General features: G+C 38.5%; 1 protein-coding gene across 2 annotated transcripts in view; it reads left to right on the top strand.

Moving 5' to 3' along the window:
• CERS6 (ceramide synthase 6) overlaps nt 1-16,058 on the top strand; it is an 89,779-nt gene that overhangs the window by 37,976 nt on the left and 35,745 nt on the right. For both annotated transcript variants that reach the window (XM_056496319.1, XM_056496320.1), the window contains exon 4: nt 7,306-7,363. In XM_056496319.1, the coding sequence (XP_056352294.1) occupies nt 7,306-7,363 (58 nt within the window). The remainder of the gene's footprint in view (nt 1-7,305; nt 7,364-16,058) is intronic.

Here is a 16,058-nt window from a genome sequence, read left to right as displayed (position 1 = left end):
GTTGATAAATGGATTCTGATATGAAGGGCAAGTAGGGAGTGGGAGCTCAGGTGTTGGCAGAGTCAGATTTGTGAGACAGCTTGTGGATGGAGGGCATTGGTGTTCAGTGAAATGTGAAGGGAGTTGGAGTCTGTGAAATTGTTCCAGAACAGGGAAGTGTGACTTTGCTGAGTGCAAGAAGTGTTTATTATAGCTTCAGGTGGTAGGGGAGTTGAGAAAGGAGACTCTTAATTGCTAGCAAGCGGTAACTGAAGTGCAGAGTAACAAAGCTGATCTGGCAATTGTTATCTATAGTAAGTATGTAAAATACTGCCATTTTGCAACAGTATTGTAGGAGCTGCATTTAAACTCTGGAGCTTATACATTCAAGGACCTATGACTCCCTTAAGAGAATTATGTCCAGTAAGATCACTGAAGACATGTGCTTGAATACAAGGCCTCTATAGAAAGTAAAAGTGCATGAGGCATTTATACTGAGACTCATGTCAGGGAAACTAGAGCAATGCCTAGAGTCATGTTTGACTATGTAAACAGCAAGATAGAAATCCTGGTCTGTTTTACATCAGGGTGAAATATTACTCCACAAGAGTTGCATTCAATAGTTCTTCATGTTACTGATTCCTTTGTCTGCTACTCTCTAAGCCATATATGGAGTCAGTGCAGAAAAGTATTGATGGAACCTTTTATTTTGTGTAAATACATGTTTTTGTATGATGTCATTCAGCACTGGTTCACTGATGGCCTCCCTGCTCCAAGAGAAAGAGAGTAAGACAGTACTGATTGCCTTGAGTTACATAGTACATAGTAATTTGTTGCTCGAGTCCCTGGCCACACAAATAAGTCAACGGCTGGCAAGTTGTCCTAATTTTAAAGTTGTGAGAACACAGCAATTTTAATTATTCTCTAACACTTGTTCTTTTATAAATCAGTAGTGAACATCTTCCATGTAGCTTCTCTCCAACACACAGCTCGCCCAGCACTCACACTCCCAACTCAGACTCTGGGCAGTCAAGCCCAGCTGCTACAGCCTGGTTTGCTGTGGGTTTATGCCTTCAGCTTTGCCTCTTGGAACATCTGTATTAGGCATATTGCACAGGCTGGCTCAAGCTGTAGTTCAGCAGCACAGGCTACCATTGTAGATCCAGTAAGCAGTAAAGGCCACTTCCCTGAGCTCTGCATCCTTGCCCTCTGATTTGCCTGCCAGTCAACTGGCTGTACAGCTGATTTGTAGGGTAACCCACCATACTCTCTGGGTTAAAGGTTACCCTGCATGCAAACATAGGGTCCTCATCACTCAGATTTTCCTGTTCTGGGTCATAAGCTTGCTGGAGTTCTGTTTCTTGTGGCTGTGGAAGGTGTGTATGCAGACAAGTAACAGAATGGAAACCAGGGAAGCATGGGCAGTACTTGTATCCATGGTGAAAGCTCAGGTTTGGATGTGATGGAGGAGAGAAGCAGGGGAAGCAGCTTCAGCCGCCTGGCCCCTCCTGATGCGAGAGGGTGGGAGGACATGGTGTGGTGGAGCAGGGCATGTTGTGCCATGTGGTCCCCTGAGTGCATCCCTTCCTTCTGCCAGCTCTAACACAAGGGCTTAGATTAACATAGGCTGAGTGAATGGATGCTTTTCTACTGAACAGCTGCACTTGTGGCTCTGTTTATACCCTTTATCTCATTCTTCCTATCATTTTTTAATTTGGAATAGAAAAATACTGGGTCTGGGTCTGCTCTTGTTGCTCTCCTATCCTGCTGCGTTAAAAAATAGAATCATCTGGAGAAGGGGAAGATGGAGGTGGATTTCTTGCAACTCCATAGTATGCTGCTCAAAAGGCTCCAGTTAGCTCAGGGCTCATATGAAGTAGACCCCCAGCATTGGGCAAGGCTGGCAGTTTCCCCCATGATTCCTCTCTTACTGTGTCTGCCATACCCACATATGAATCTGGTCTGTGATCACCATTTTTTTCTTCTTAAGTTTGGCCTCAGGAATTCTCGCTGCCCAAACGTGATATTAGGGGGAAATTACAATGTTGATTGTATCAGGAGTTGCCAGCCCTCTTTCCCTAGTATCCTGCTGGAGCAGACAGGCAAAGATCTCCGTGCCATGTCCTCATAATATACTCACTGTATTTTTAGACTTTAGTGCTTTAAGCACTTACTATTTTGCATCTTATGAAATTCCCTCTTCCCTCAAATTGGATTACTTAAAACTCTGAATTCCCTGCCCTTACTGTCTTCTGTGACACAGTTTTTAACACAATTAATAAATTTAAATTAACTCATGTGCTCATCCTACAAAGACACTATCACTTAACATTATCATTGTACATTAAGCAAGGTTATAATTAACTAAGTTTCTCTTGTGGGTATGTGCTCACCATTATCTTATATTATGGAAATTAAATAATTCTTCCCTAAGTTCTAGTTAATGTGAACACAAATCCAAAATTATGGTTACAATATAACATTTAGGACAACTAGAAGAAAACTGAAAAGACAGCAGTAGCTACTGCTTTCTTGTGTTCTGTGCACCTTAAATTGTCTAGTTTATTGTGGAAGAGACAAGCTGCTGTCTTCAGTCAGCCTTAGCTTTAAATGAAGTTGGCAAACACTGAAGACAAGTGGCTTGAAACACTGTTAAGTGGCAGTAAGATGTTATTTTACACATAACAATTAATGAATTTTATTTTGTGCACTGCAAATCCTTACTTCTCTCTTCTCCCTTGTGTTAATATTGTTACACAGCTTTTGCAGACTGATCTCTACCCGTGTAATCAGAGGGTGAGTGGTTGCTGTGCACAAGCTTGGTGTGTGCTGTATGGATGGAAGCACAGCCAGGTGCTTGTGCATGTGGTTTCTCTGTGTGTGCTTCCCATGAGCTTTTCCAGATATCTTTGTAGGGCAGGATTTGGCAATGATCATAGATCTCTGAGGTCTTACCAGTACTTTATTTTATGGAGCCCTCAGAGTACTCAGAAGAGAAGAGTTGTGTAACCATGAAACAGAAACTGTAACCTAGAATGAGTTACCAAAACACCTTTTGTATTATGCATATCTTCTGGCTTAATTATATAAACGCACTTTATTATTTATAAAATTGCATCACTTCAAAATTTAGTACCATGTTTTCTTTCCTCTTTTCTGCACTACTAAATTTTGCTCTTAAGACTTACAGAGCTGCATTTTGAGCATATGGATTTAGGACAGGACTGGTCTCAAGTGGCACTGTAATAGTAAATATTAAATAATGATTCAAACTGCAACCAAGAGAAAAATCAGATGACAGTCAAGTCTTAATCCAGAAGATTGAAGAGGAAAGCAATACGGTGTTCTCAATTTATCATACCTGCTGTTTTGCACCTCATAGTGAGTTGTGCTTAACTGCCTTCTTCCTCATATAATATCTGCTTAACCATAGTGCAGGAACTGTTTACCATTTGCATGGTCCAGACTGACTCAGCAGCAATACCATGCCAAAACGGGCAAGAAGATTTTTTTTTTCATTCACTTATTTATTCATTTATTTAATTTATTTAATTTATTATCAATTATTTATTTATTTATTTATTATTAATTTAATTAATTAATTAATATGTATTATTTTTAATTAACATTTTTTATATCTGCTTGCACCTGTCAGGCTTTGTGAAAGTGCAGCAAATTATCATTACAGAAATCTGGGGAGGCAGGAATTTGGAACAGTGGAGCTACTTCCATCAATCATACAGTCATACATGCGGCCTTGTATGAGACTAGGTACCAGGATTGAAGATAAGTAAAGATTTAGTGGAGTGTACTGCTTGAGCTGCTATTTATTGGATGGATTAGGCATTGTTTTTCAGTGCTCCGTCTTGCATTTTTACATGATTTATTGCCTAAAAATAGTATATTTAGGGGAACTTTTTGTTGGTTTAGGGGAGAAGAGTTGCTCTTGTGTTTAGTTTTGGTTTTAACTTAAAGTTGGAGTGTAATAGATCAGTAGACAATGTCACAAATACTAATAAATTGATCTAGAATTTCAGAGTCCATTGTTTTTTAGGATCATCCTCTAAATATTTGTCTTTAGAGGTAGTCATAGAAGGAATGTATACCTCTGGCTATGTCAGAAGCACCATTAATTGGATTAAGTCTTCTTGAGTGAATCAGAAAGTTGAAGGCTGTGTATTGTCTGGGAGAGCAGAAAAATGCAATTTGAGGATAAAACATAGACTGCTTTTAGTCACAATGAACATGTGTGGAACTTAGCGATGCTTCCCATTTAAAAGAAATAAACATTGAATACTGTTTAAACTCAACCTCAGAAATGCTTCTTTGAGGACTCTCACAGTGAATGAACTTTTCACAGCCAAAGGAAACAATTGCAGCAAAAAGTAGTTTTCAGACCCAGCTAATGATTCCATGTCCATTCAGACTGTGGGGATTAAAATGGAGAACAAGCTATGCCATGGTAGTTCAAGCCTTCTCATCTCCAGAACCAAGACCTGTAGCTGTGGTGTTTGCATGAGGCTGTTTGACTTTCATTCCAAAGCCTGAGCCCAGAGGTCTGTCAGCCACTGCCAAAGTTGAGCAGTGGATGATGGAGAGCAGCAAATCTGACATTTTACTGAATTGTATTTCCATTGAAAACTTCAGGCATCTGCAGTTTCTCTGCAAATAGTTTTCAGAGCCAGAGAGCCAGTTTCTTCAACTGCAGGCAACGTGGTGAGCCTATGACTAGTTGCTAAATATGATGAGTTTTTTTTTTAAATGTTAACTGTTTTGAAGTGTGGCATTCTTACATTGCTGTTTCTGGCCCTGACTTTAGCAAACCAATGGCAATAGCATCTCTGTAAATAACAGCTACAATTCTGGAAGCATTATGGCTTTTATGTTTGTAAGATTTTGCATTTACTATGTTTGATGTTTTGTTGTCAGCAGTTGGATAGCTTTGGATCCTTGCACACCATTGCTGAGCTGCAGACCCTGGTTTGGCATCAGAGCCATAAGCTGTGCACTGCAAGGTGCATGCTGCAAAGTTCTGCAGGAGTGCCAGTGTTCACAGCCTGGCCACTCAGTCTTCCTGCAAAAGAAGTAGAAAAAAGGGAAAACTGCAGGAGCAGAAGCCTTGTGCCTCTTCACCCTTGCCCTAGGGAGAAGTGTCCATTTTTCCTAGGAGAGCATCCATGCTGAGCTCACTCAGCTGGACAGCAGATCTGGGGGGAGGATGGTGTGTTCCTGACAAAGTGAGCCCCACGTGGTGAGCTCTGCAAGAAGTATGGAGTAGGGCATGCTTTGCTTGAGCACTGCTTGATCAAATTTTTTAAAAATATTTTTTTGTTAGCTGAAGTTTAATTTCACATTTCAGAGCAAAAATTCAGAGGAGAATTTGAAGGACAAAATTTCATTGGTACAATTAAGGGAACCTGACAGGACATATGCATGAAATCAGTGAAGTGCTTGCTCAAGTGGGCACTTAAATAGTTTTTGCTGAATTGAGCATACCATGGGGTATATCAGGTTAGTTGATGGAGGCTCTCCAACTTTTCCATCTTTTTAGATGTTCTGTGTTGTGCTGAAGCATCTTTAAAATTTCATTAGCAGCTCAAAGTTAAAAGGCTTGAGAGGTTAAGAAACTGACTGTGCTCTGGATTGGGAGTGCATTCAAATGTAGAACAAGAGCAGTCAGATCTGCTGCTGCACCTTTGTGGGACTCTACAGCATTCCTTTTAAAACTACATTAGAAAATAATTTATTTTTCTCTTGTGGAAGAGTTACTTTTTAGCTTGACTTTTTTGCTGCAGTGTGTCACATTCATGTTTGAAGCACTGGCCTGGTAAGCAGCAGCACAACCTGAAGAATTTGCCAGAAGGTCCATATGCAAACCATTTGATCTCCCTTATTCAGAGTTTGAGCAGACCAGGTGCAAGCCTTGTTCAGTTTGGAAGTCTTTTAGTGGAGGGCCAAAGTGAACCTCATAAAGCTTATTGCAAGCTAACAGATGAGGTCTTTCAGAACACTTGGCCTCGAGTGCTTTCATCCAGGTTTGCTGGATTTAAACTACCTTAGTTCTTTCAATCAGGGCACTTTGTGTAAAGTGTAAAATAGAGATTCTGTTCAGGTGAAGTATCACACTTCAAATCTCACTGATGTTCTTACACTCTCCTCAAATTGTCAAAGGGTTATTTATATATGACACAACTGTCTTTCTAAATACTTGTAAAAGTAGCTTTGAAGAGAAAGATTTGCATTAACCTTGTTTTATGTAGGAACATTTTCTGTTTTGTAACCATTCCAGTAATGTTTGAAAGCACTCCACTGCCAATTAACTGGAAGCTAATAGTTTTGCCAGTGAAGAGAAAGTTGTAAGTGCTGTAAAATATGTCATTGAAGATGATTCACGTTGCAGCATTGCTTCACACTAAAGTAGCTAAATCTCATCCAGCTATAAAGGTTATGAATATTACTTCTCTGGTGTTTATATTAAGCATGTGTGTGTAATCAGTCCAACCCTTGGGGAAAAAAATACCCAACAGAATTCCCCTAAGAATTTATATTGCACAACGTTATGATTTTATTTCCTTAGACTTCCAGTAGCTCTTTCATAAGTGAGTTACTGTGTCTGTCTTCTTTTCTTGAAGACTGAGAAAGATAGAGGAGAGGATGATTTTGTATTAAATCTCCTGGTGGTTTCTCTTATTTTCCATGGCATCCTCTTCTTAGCTTCTAGTTTGCCTTTATCTGAGAAGAAAATCCAGAAGATCAGCAATTATTCTGAGTGCATTTGGTAAAATGTAGATAATTTTTATCAAGGGATACATGAACCAAGTGTGAAGTGCTGGAATCTGCCAAGTGGATTTCCAGCTCATTGTGAATAATGCTTTTCTTTACTAAAGAGTCTATTTGACATGCAGTACTCCCAAAGTCATCTGTTGAAGTCTTAATAAAGTATCTTATTATCTTTTTCCTGGTGTCTAATAAGAGATAAATTTTCCTGCAATAGGTGGATAAATTATCCTCTCTGCTCCACTGTCCTGCTAGTTTTCATTAAACTTTAAAAAACTTAATTATTCCTGAAAATGTGTGAGGATTTTTCTCCCTGTTTAGACAAAATTAACAAGTATTTTCAGAGAGCTAATGAGAGGCCAGGAGAAAAGCAGGCAAATGAGCACAATGCTCGATAACAAAAGTTGTAGAAAACCAGACCAAAATTTTGTTTCAACTTCTGTTAATGTAACCAGGTTATGGTGGTTTGTTGGTGAAATAAGAAATCGTGTTGAATTGTAAGATACGTGAATCTGGTATCCTAGAGTTAATCTCTTGTACCTTTTGCAGGTGGAGATTTACATTTTACCTTTATATATTTACCTATGGAGTACGGTTCCTGAAAAAGGTAGGCACTTATATTATTATGCTTTCATAACATATCACAGACTTGAAGTCTTGTGAAGATATAATATAAAGCCCAGGCATAAAGTCTATGTTCATGAGGAGTGAAAATTAAAATTTAATTTGCATTCATGAAGTGCTTTGCTACTAGCATGGGTAAGGAATATAAGTTCTTACCAATATTTAATGGGGTTTTAAAAGAAAAAAAGATGGAGCAACATGCCTTGTTCGCTTGATTCTTTTTCATTATAGGCACTATGTTGGCAGTAAGGCTTTCCAAAGTATTAAGCACTTTGACACAGGTCTGTTAACCCTGCAATAGAGAGTAATTAGGATTTGTGGTGCAAACTATTTTTACAGTGTGACTAGTTCTCACAGCTTGTGTGCAAGTTGGGCCATATTTCTGTAATTTTAGGAGGTGAAATTAGGGGAATGTGTGCACTCATTGTGTTCACATAATCTTAGCTTTGGTCAAAAATTTGACACATGAAAATGTATCCTGAATGCCTTTGGTGCTTTGTAAGTAAAAGAGGTTGTACTTACTTTTTTATTTCTGTAGTTCTTGAGGCTGTCCCAGGTGCAAGGCAACTTGGTGTGAGCAGGAATAAAGATGTGTAGGGAGGGCACATCAGAGCTATTCTCAGCTGTTTAGCTGTAGTCAGCCTCAGGGGAAGTGTGGGCCAGAGCAGCATGCAATTGCATTCTCCCTCTGCCTCCTTGAACTCTTACATTTTATGTGTACTTCATCCATTAACATTCTGTATGATCGCTTGATCCCATAGCACTGAGTGTTTCAGAACATGCCCTGCAGTGTGATGGCTAGTGCACTGAGGGGATGAAATAGGTCACCATAATTGGGATTTGAAGTCACCTGTGTCATTTCTGATACTTTATGAGAAGAGAGAATCTGTGTAATTGTAGGCTAAGAGTTCAAGTTGTCTGCCTTCTACCTCAAATATTATTTTGAAGGGCAGATTTGGTAATGAGTATTCTGTGTGAGAAAATGGATCGAGGTAGCAACTTTGAAAGAGAAGATGAAACTTTCTTTGTTACTAGCTGCCATCTCCAGTCTTCACTGTTTTCTAGAGCAGGTTTAAATTATTTATGACTGCAGAGTGAGTGGGTGGCCCACAAAATCATTTAATGTGAAGCATTCACCTTTCCATCTAATCCTCATTGCCCTCATTCTTGGTAAAATGGCAAATGCTAGATGTGACTATCTCATCTTAGTTTTCAGACTTCTGAATGAGATGTTTTGGCACTGAAATACCGAAGCCAGCATTCACTACAGCATTTTTTGTGTCTTTTTAAATCACTAATATTTGAAGCATAGAAGATAAGTAAACAATTATATTTCCACTTTGATCATGTGTATGCAAATTCTTCCCTTTCTGAATTAAACTGAGATTTTTCAGCTCAACCATTTGTTTAATTTGCATGTCTGCAAAACACTTCTTTGCAGAGCACCACACCTCTAGTGACGTCCACAAGACATTAAGTTCCTGTGGCATTAAACTGACTGCTTTGCTTATCATTAACATAGGAATGAAATGTTTTTGTTTTCCTCAGTAATATTTGTAGTTAAATAAATGGTGGCTTTGCTCATTAAGAGTTAATGGTCTGACTGTGCTCCAATTAAATGGAAAAAATATCATTATCTTTGGTGATAAAGAAACAGAGAAAAGAGTTCAGGATTGGCTAGTTTCTTGCTTGTTCATCCTTAGTGCTAAGCAGTGCCTGTATAATGCTGCAAAATGAAAAATCTTTACAAGCATATGGAAGCAAAGCTTCCAGGTGACATATTTAGCCTTTTACATTTAATTTCCTTCCTTTAATTGCCCATGAAAATTACAAACTCAAAGAAGAGGATGAATTTTCTGTGAGTCTTCTGAAGTCTATACTAAGACTTGGAAACCTGAGGTTGCATGTGGGTATTCTACTGGGAAAAGAATCATCTGCCTGGATAAACAAATCTTGCCATTTTTCAAATTTAGTGTTGAAGAAAGGCAGATGATATGAGTATGCTGTGGCTATATTTAAAAAATGCTGGGTGCAACAAGCATGTATGTATGCAGCTGATTGAGTGTCCTTCTGAATGAGTCATCCGCTACTGAAGAACTGAGAACTGTCTACTGGTGGGTAGTTACAATTTCTAGTGGTACATGTAGCTTGCAAAAGAACAGGGAAAGCCATGTTGAAGTGTAAATTTGACTCCAAAAGCCTACTCAAGGGACATAAATGTATGAAAGGCAAATAGAAAATGGTGGGGTAGTATGAAGGAAAAACCCCCACAGGTAGAGCTCTACTTCCTCTGTTATGGAAGTTCCTCTTTCTTCATGTTTCAAATGAGAAAAATGAAGTGCTTATCCTTATGTGTGCACTAATCACAGAGCCAGTGAGTTTCTGTGTGATAGCAGGAGATATTCTGTTAGTGGCCCACAGTTTCTGTGTGCACATAGAGAGAAACTGGCTTAATGCATTTTTGTGAGAATGTTGCATTCTGCTGCTTGGCTGAGTTGGCTTGTTCTTTGCCTCCTTTTGGGATAAAATAGCAGCAGCGATACATGCACATGTTACAGCCCAGTGAGAGTAGTGTAGAATTTGTAAATGCCATTTCAGATTGCTTGTACTCCAGAATTTTCGAGCCTAAGGTCAGACCACCATAACTTGAAATACAAAAAAGTACTTGTCAGTAAAGTGGTGGTTATTGACATGGTTTCTGTATTACAGCTCACCTATTATTGAGATTGTTAACCTTAGACGAAGAAAATAATGATTGTTATGCATGTCCACTTCATAAAATTAAACCGCTGTATTCGAAATGTCCAGTGCTCTAGACGGTTTTCAGTTTTTGTAGCAGTAGGACATTTTGGCATAAAAGTTCCTCAGCTATTGGAAAGCTATTTGTAGAACCCATTGCATGTTACATCATTTACAACAGAAAAAAATTACCTGCATGAGAATAATTTATTGTTTTCATCTTCTCTTGCCATACCTGCTGCATCTACTTTTTCATTAAACTAATGCTGCTGGATATTTTACAGAGCAGAACAATACGAGAAATGCAGCATCTTGGAAAATTTCATACCACTGTTGAAATTGTCAGATAGTCTGATTCATAGAATAAGATTCCTTAAAGCAGGCTAATATTTTTCTGGTTTTAACCCTGAGATACAAAAGCATGAATCTGGAAGATATCTACCACCTTTGTTTAAATCAGAACTGACTCTAGAAAACAGCATCATGGCAAAAGCTGGGAAGAAGAGGGTTTACCTCCAGAGCCCTTGTTCTTGAATTGTCTTCTTTGTTCTTGAATCAGTTGGAGCAGGCATTATATTGATCACTTTTTCTGCTCTAGTCTGCATCTGTTGTGATGTTTCCTTCCCACTTTCTTCCCGAAAGGTTGTAATATTATCTGTTACTGAAGCCTTGTAATTCCTTTTGTTCAGTGAGCTTATTTGCCCAATGCTGGATAAATATTCTTATTTAAATGAAGAATGCCAGAGGCCACTGTGGAGCCCTTTTAACACAGTGCTGATATTTGATATTTTACTGTGCTATTAACAGAGGGATAATGTGATATGTAGGCCACTAAGGGAGGAAATGAAGCCTGACTTTGGCAGATTATGCTTGCTTTAAAATTGATTTGGATTCTCTGGAGGATTTTATTACCTTTTTTATTTTTTACTCGTAAAACCAATTGCTGAGTTTCTGTAAGTGCTGAAAATTTTTAAGCTAAAATAATTTTGGATGTTAAAATCAAATTATAGTCCTTTTCCTTTCCATGGAAGCAGGGCTGAACATTAGGTGATAAATAAAACAATTTCTAACTCACCGAGTGACCAAGAAAGAATACTCGTGCTCCAGAGTCTTTTGAAGAATGCTATTGTGAGAAAGGGGAAATGCCATTACATTTTTAAATAAGCATCACAAGTGGAAAAGGTTTCCAGGAAGACCATAGTTAGATGCCATCTCATGGAAAAGGAATTTGTTTTAGATATGTCTTTGAAAGGGCATAAAAATTGTTGAGGGCATTTAGGAGAGATTATAAGAGTGTTTTGGATACTTGAGATATAAATCATGAGTCATGCTGTGAGAAAGATCAAAGCTACTCTAGAAACTTAGTTTTAAATGACTGCAGCACCTTGCTGTACATCAACAAGGATAATGAATGCATTTTGAAAAATGAATGCATTTTGGACAATGCGGCTTTGTAAGAGAAAGCAAATCAGCATAGGAAGTAATTTACTGTATAAGCTGTTGGAAATTAAGATAATAACTGGATCAGGCAAAAGAGGACAAAGCTAAGCAAGCTGGCAGAATTTATTTGTGGCTGAAAGGAATCTGAAGGTTTTTGAAAGAAAAAGAAAAAGGAGAATATCAATGGTATCCTAATTCAGTAATAGGACACTGATGGTAACAGGACTTTGAAGTGTAGACAGCAGGGACAAATTTTGCATAATCATGGGAAAGAAAAGCAACACACTAATTTAAAAAATACATCTAGAATTGAATTTCACTTTATCTATTTTTGAATCCAGCTGGGGGTATTTAATAACATCAGAGTAGTAAGTAAATGCTATGTAATCATCAATTTGGCGAGTTCAGCTGGTACTGAGCCATACAGAGCATCTCTGCTGCGGGTGCATTGCACTGCTGTGCCGGGCAGTGAAGGAGGGGCTGCCACTCCTCATGTCCCCCTCTGGACTACTTGCTCATTTTGCCTTCAGCACAGTACTCATTTTCTTGGCAGCCCAACTTTCTGAAAGACTGAAATTTTTTCAGGGTCATATCATAAAAAATGGCAGACCTAGAAGAAATACTTCACAAAGTGTTATATTTGGGCAATTTTTATAATAAAAATAGTTTTAATTAATCTATGAACTAAGGTGGTTCGTTCATACTTGTAGCAAAGTATTAGCTCAGCACTCTATTGCCATGAGCTTTTCATGTTTTTCTATTCAAATAAATGAAGCAGTCCTGTTTTTCACAGCTAATTATACCTGAGCAAAGAGTACATGTTTGGATATAAGAACAGGTTCCTGCTAATGTAACTGGTGCTTTGCATTGCCCTTGTTCAGTTAAACTCACTACTGAGGGAATGACTTGGAGGGGGATAGCTGTACTCTCAATTAAATTAGTAAAACCTGTAGAACAATATGTATTTTTATACCATAAATGCTTCAAAGCCACTAAGCTGCTTCATTTTATCTTTAAGTAGTAGAGGAAAAAATCTTGGTAATAAATAAATACATTATCAATGACCTTTCGGGTGTTTTCCTGTTATATTCCCTTCCAGTGTTACTCTGTCACACGTTTCAGAGCTTTCTCACTTCTGACTACTGATGATCTTGGCTACTGGCTATTGAACAATGCCAGGTTAGCATGGGAAATGTGCTGTAAATTTGAATCTAATTCAGAGTTTTGCTTCTATTTTTTAACTGCTGTTATCTCACAGGTAACTTACGGAGTTTCAACAGAGATTTTTGTCCCCAGGAATTGTAGGCTGAAGCAGATGAGGAAGAGAAAATTCTTTCCTTTTGCCCAGTTACTTTAGGTTTTTTGCTGTGGCACAAATTTACTATTTATGGCTTTATACTAAAACTTAATGCAAATTTGCAATTTATGAAGCAAAATAATATGCAATTTATGATCGTTCCCCTGTTCCCATCCCTACCAGTCTTATTGCTAGTTGTTTGAATAGATCAATTGCAGAGAACTGCTAGTTATGTCAGAATAGATCCACCAGCAGATGACAAATGGAAACAACAAAAGACATGTGTCTTTGTACTTCCTCAGCAGGAGAGGAAGGTGAAAAACAGAGGGAAAATGACTAATACTTTATGTATGTTTAGACATTTTGGGAAATTATTTTGTCTTTCTTTGTTTGCTTTAGAGAAGGAAATGTTATTGTGGTCACTGACTCAGAACTGAGCAGGAAAAAATTCCTTGCAAACTATGTTTTTATATTAATTAACATTTGCCCCTTCTGTCTTTCTGTTAAAGGAAAATACAGTATGAGAGAGATTCTCTCACTGGGATTTTTTCATTCAGTATTTAGTACTTGTGGCATTATTACATACACCAAGAAGTGTGATTCCTGGGGTGTTCTCTGCAGGGCCAGGAGTTGGACTTGACAATCCTGATGTGTTCCTTCCAGCTCAGCATATTCTGTGACTCTGTGATTCTAAGTATTTCAGTTGTAATGACACTTGCAGCCCCACAGATTAATTGCCCTGATACAGTATATTTGCACCTCAAAAAATGCAGTGGTTGCAGGAGTGGAAGGGGAAGAAGCTACTTCAGTCTGTCCTTACTCGTTATTGCTTAGGGTTCTGCCTTTTTTAGCTGTGCTCAGTGACTGAAGTGTGTTCCTGGCTAGTGATCACACTGGTGTGGCTTTTGGCTTGCCTGTTCCAGCAACCTGTCTTGAGGAGCTCTGCTCTCATGGTCATCATGGGACTTGGTGGTGTCTCTGTGCTGAGAAGCAGTCAGCTCTCCCTGCCAGGATTTTAGTGGCAGTACTTGAGAGTGGGGAGTTCACTAATGAAAGGTCTTCCTCACCACCTGCCCATAATGGCACCATGTGATTAAAAAACATTGCCTCTCTAGGAGTAAATATTGGCCCTGCGAACTAGAGAAAATTGTATTTTCTATGAAAAATTATGCAGTTGCAGTAACTTTCTAATTTTCAGACTGTCAGGGATGATTTTGAGATCTTGCTACAATGTGCCTATAAGGAAGTACAGCAAAACACATCAGTTGGGGCTTTTGTTTGCTTTTCTTTATACACTGTTTTTTCCAGTAGGCAGTGTAGGTTCATAAATACCACAATCTTAACATCTGGGTTTAGGCCTGAAGTTTTAACTTGGTGCTTACCTCGGTATGGAGTTGCTCTTATTATTAAAAATTGAGTCTGTCTCCCTTTGTGGACTGCATGCAATGGTGGAACGAGTTGTATGTCAGTGAAGCAAGCCACGGTGGATCCTGCAAAGGAAAGCAGCTGCCTAAGGATTTCCAAAGCTCAGCATCAGGAGTACAATGAATCTGGTAAACACTTGCCATCAACACATGCTGTTGGAAGGCAGTGGCTGGCAGAATCAGACACAGGCACTCTTCCGGCAGAGCAGCCACAGATAGGAACATAATTACAGAAAGAAGATATGTAATGATGAGTTTAATTATTACCCACTTTCCTGTATGCCTTTGAGTAACCATAGTATCAGAGCACTGGAAACCTGGAGCTTTGTTGAAACTGCATCCTGCAGGGAAATTAGGAGTAGTCTGAAATCATGCTACTCTGCAATGATCAATAAGGGTTGAAGTGCCTTATTTTATTTTTTATTAATGATTTGCTCTTGAGATTTTTCCTGGTCTCTTAAAGGTTTAATTTTATGCAGGTCTCCCTCCTACCAAGATAAGGTTTTTCAAGTGTAAACTTCAGTATTCCCTCTTAACAAACTAATTCTGGATGTGCAGTTATGTGTTGTCTTTTTAAATAAAGTAAATCCATAAATATCCTCTTAGATGCGAATGCTAGGCTAATTGATGTGGGTTAGCATTGTGATCAAAAATAGAAGGCAGCTGTAAAACTAATGGGTGTTCAGCTGCTTTGCTTCATCAAAGGGTTATCAGGCATCTGGACTGCTTGGGTGAGTGTGTCCACTACTTTTTATGCACAGTTATTGCAGTGTAGATTGAGGAACTACAAAATAAATTGAGTTTCTGGGAACTTTAGCCCAGCTCCTGTAATATTTATGTAGACCTCCAGCTGCTCTAAAATGTCATAGCACCACTGCCCACTCAGCTCACTCATGACCAAGTCCTTGAAAATGTTGCCATTACACATGAAGGCAAAAGTTTTTAGAAGTTTGTTTACTACAAAGCAGAGCAAGTGTCAGAGGGGGAAGATACACGTAAGAGAGTAAATACTTTGATGGCTGGGCTTGGTAAGGGGACTGGTGGCTGTCTGGGAGAGGAGGGGGAGGAGATGCTACAGTCACCAATTTCTCTGTCTGGAGTGTTCTTCAGTTCTGCTTAGTGCATTGTGTTAATCAATATTAGGACCCTTCTAGATTCTAATTATCAGTTCCTTTTGCCATCTTGAAAGTAAAAATTGAAAGTAAAAGTTGAAAATAAATTTTTATTGACACAAGGCATAAGCTCCAGATCTCTGTATATAATATTTTTAAAGAGAAAAGTGGATGTGTGTGTGGAGCTTACTCTGCCTTTCCAAATATCATTTTATGTAAATATATCAAAACTTGGATTCATATTTTTTCTAAAACCTTTTTTTTTAGGCTCACATATATTTGCATTTGAATGTCAAGTGTATCTTCCAGTGATTGTTATTAATCTTAGCCTTTATAAGTTCTTCCATATTTTACGGTTTCCCATTAGCAGGAGTATAATTTTTAATTATGTTTGGAAGTCAACAGTGCAGATTGCTGAGAGGAAACACTGAGCACTCTTCATTGCAGAAACATTTTTTCCCCTGAAACCTTTTTTCTACAGATACAAAGAACTAAAATCTGGAGAAAAAACCAAAAAGCAGTTCTTCAGGAACTTAAAACAGCTTGCTTAGTCACAATATATGAAAAAAGAACCTCAGGAGGTTCATTGACAATGTGTCATATTGTCTTCACTGCTGTAGTTAGCTATGCCAAGAAATACCAATGACTGCTTGGATCTGTGAAGGA

This window comes from Oenanthe melanoleuca, chromosome 7 (assembly GCF_029582105.1).
Source record: "Oenanthe melanoleuca isolate GR-GAL-2019-014 chromosome 7, OMel1.0, whole genome shotgun sequence".
In the NCBI taxonomy this organism is placed as follows: Eukaryota; Metazoa; Chordata; class Aves; order Passeriformes; family Muscicapidae; genus Oenanthe; species Oenanthe melanoleuca.
The sequence above is the reverse complement of the archived record's forward strand: the minus strand, read 5'-3'. Positions and strand labels throughout refer to the sequence as shown.